Source organism: Quercus lobata, unplaced genomic scaffold, assembly GCF_001633185.2.
Source record: "Quercus lobata isolate SW786 unplaced genomic scaffold, ValleyOak3.0 Primary Assembly Scq3eQI_181, whole genome shotgun sequence".
Taxonomy (NCBI): Eukaryota; Viridiplantae; Streptophyta; class Magnoliopsida; order Fagales; family Fagaceae; genus Quercus; species Quercus lobata.
The window spans coordinates 80,268-83,114 of NW_022154764.1; the positions used below are offsets into that span (position 1 = coordinate 80,268).

Genomic DNA, 2,847 nt, shown 5'->3' on the forward strand with positions numbered 1-2,847 from the left:
TTATTTACATTTCAAACACATAAAAATCTTAACTATAGAGATCAATTTAATTACTACTTATGATTATCATTATGCTATTATCAAATTTTGTATATCAAATGATTGATACCTCCTTATGTTTTTAACAAAAAATATCAAATTTTTCATCCTCATTGTAACTATCAAATTATCAACAAATTAAAAAAATAAATAAAAAAAAGGCCTTTTCCCTGTTGATTATCAAAAGGAAAAGAAAGGAAAAAAAGAAGTTAGTTTACTACTTATGAACTGGTCGTCCACAACGGTGCAACACCAACAAAGACAGCCAACCCTCAAACAACTCCGAGGAAACAAGTGCATCACCAATCATTCCCAAGTGCTCAATATTCTTTGAATTAAGTTGTGGCATTTCAATGTCGTTTAGCTCCATAGCTTGGTGTCTGCTCCTCCCCACCATCACAAGGTCGTAATTGCTCTCCAATGATTGAATTGCATCCATAACTTGTGCACTGCAATCCGCCACAACCTCCCTACACACCACACATGCATTACCCATGTTCTTGATTTTGAACTCATCGTACAAAGCCTCGTCCATCAGCTCCTCCTCCTCCTCCTCCTCCTCCTCCCCCTCTTTGCTTTTGCCCTTACATTTGCACTTGTGTTTACAGTTGTCTCTACCCTTGTATTTGTTTGTGCTGTCAAACTCACCCCCTTTCTTGCAATGCAAGGTAATACGCAAAACACAGAGACTCACTTCTGCATGCCCAGACATGCGTGCCGCAAGAGCAAGGGCTTCACGGTCATCCTCTCCACCGATGAAAATCACCGCAACATTGTAAGAAAAATGACTGGAGTTCATGCGACGTGTGCCCCTATCAACAAGCATTCCCACGGTACATGGTGCATATCTTTGTAACTTAGCATTGAAACCTCGAATGGATGTGGCAACAAGGCTTCCTTCGATATGTTTTTGGTTTTCATGGTAAGGAATGATGATGAGAGGGGTTAGTTTTTCTAGAGCTAACCTACAAATATTTTCATGCATGCCTATGTAGGGTGCGATCATAGTGAAAGCTTGGACAATGACTGGACCATTGGAATTCCTGGAATAGTTTTCAAAGGCACGCAAAATGTGATTAGAGCTAGGAGAGTTGCTGAGCTTAAAAATCCTTTTTTGCTTAGCATTGAAAGGGATGAGTGCTGGAACAGAACTGCCCTTGAGGTCCACTAGGTGGATTACATAGGCACAAATGGGGCTTATTTCAGTTGGGTTAGATGCTTCGAGGAGGCTAATGATGCTGTTTACATTTTCTTCATTGTGGAGACACGTAATCACACGAAATTCAGATGCGCCAGGTGTGGTTTGGATTGTCTTCAACCGTGTTTGCTTGTGAGATGAAGCCAGTCTTACCCTTGGCTTGTATAGCATGCCTGTGAATGGAGCTATAATTGCAGTCATAGCCAGCGAGGAGAACATCAATACAGCAAAAGTTTGCTCATCTATATACTGCAACATTAGGAACACAAGTTAGGTAATGCACAATAAAAATGAGCTAAACTTCATCTTAATCAAAAGGCCGAGAGAGGTATGCACAATAATAATAAAAAGGTAAGTAAATACTCAAGTTAATTATCACAAATCCTTATTGGAAAATTTATGATAATGACTCAATAACATAATATATAAAAAATATCTTATTTACCTTTTTTGTGATTTGTCATACAAATACTTTGTAAGTTTAATGTAGTAAATGTGTAATATCCCTAGCATTATTTTAAAATAGTGAATTCTAGTTAGTTTAATTGATAAAGTTTTTTATCGTCAAATAAGAAATTAATTTGATGTTTAAACTCCAACTACATTAAAAACCAATTTATATATTGGTTTAATGATAAATAACAATTATTATGGAGCAAACATCATTGTTAAAATTTTATCATATTTAATATTTAAAAAAACATTACTTTAAAAAAGAAAATGTAGTAAAATTTAACATTGGTCTATTTCATGATTTAAATTAAATATTATAAATATAAAGTGTAATGTCGTATCATACATGACTTTTTAAAAATAAAATTTGACTCTATGAATTGACTATTTCCATTTTAATATGAAAAATGTTAAATGTTAAATTCACTACCAATTTACCAAAAAAGGCTTACACAAATTGATAAGGCAACTAATATAATTGATGTTATCTCAACTATATAATAAATTAATGTATGGATTATGTTTCAGTGATTAGTATAATATCGATTTGTTAATTGTAATAATTTTGTAATAATATTAACATCATTTGTTTTTCAATTATAAAGACTCATTACATATATAGAGATTAAAGAAATAAAGAGTCACCTTAATCCTCTTCCATCGAAAATAAATGACAATCTCAATGATGCCCTTGTTATTCATAATGAGGCCAAGCAAGAAAGCAGTTCTGGGCCTCAACTTGAATGATAGTGAAGCCAGAAAAACTCCCAAAAACTTGGCAAAGTAACCAGCAAATAGGATGGCCATAAATGTGAAAGCGGTCCTCAAGTCACCCATGGCACGCACATCTAATTCATAGCCAACGCGGACAAAGAGCAATGGCAGAAGAAACTCTGAGACAAAACACTCTCCCTTCTCTACTAAAATTGAACCAAGAGGTGGTCCATCCGGTACGATAAAGCCTAGAATGATAGGCCCGTAGAGAATGGAACTGCCCAAGAAGTCAGTGGTAAATCCCATGAATAAAGCTCCAAGTAGTATTAGTACAACATAGGTTTCATCTATCAATTTCCCTTCTGGTGTTTTCTTGATGATTGAAACTAATGCCGGGCGTATTCCATAGATGGAGATAAGTACCAAAATGAATGTGGAAACAA

At 35.1% G+C, this 2,847-nt stretch overlaps 1 protein-coding gene across 1 annotated transcript; it reads right to left on the bottom strand.

Annotated features, from left to right (window-relative positions):
• Positions 1–256: 256 nt before the first annotated feature.
• On the bottom strand, positions 257–2,827 carry LOC115973291 (cation/H(+) antiporter 15-like; the record flags this gene model as incomplete). Its single annotated transcript, XM_031093546.1, has 3 exons — positions 257–609; positions 688–1,486; positions 2,336–2,827. Coding segments are annotated over 3 exons (1,644 nt in total), but the record flags the coding sequence as incomplete, so codon positions are not given.
• Positions 2,828–2,847: the final 20 nt, after the last annotated feature.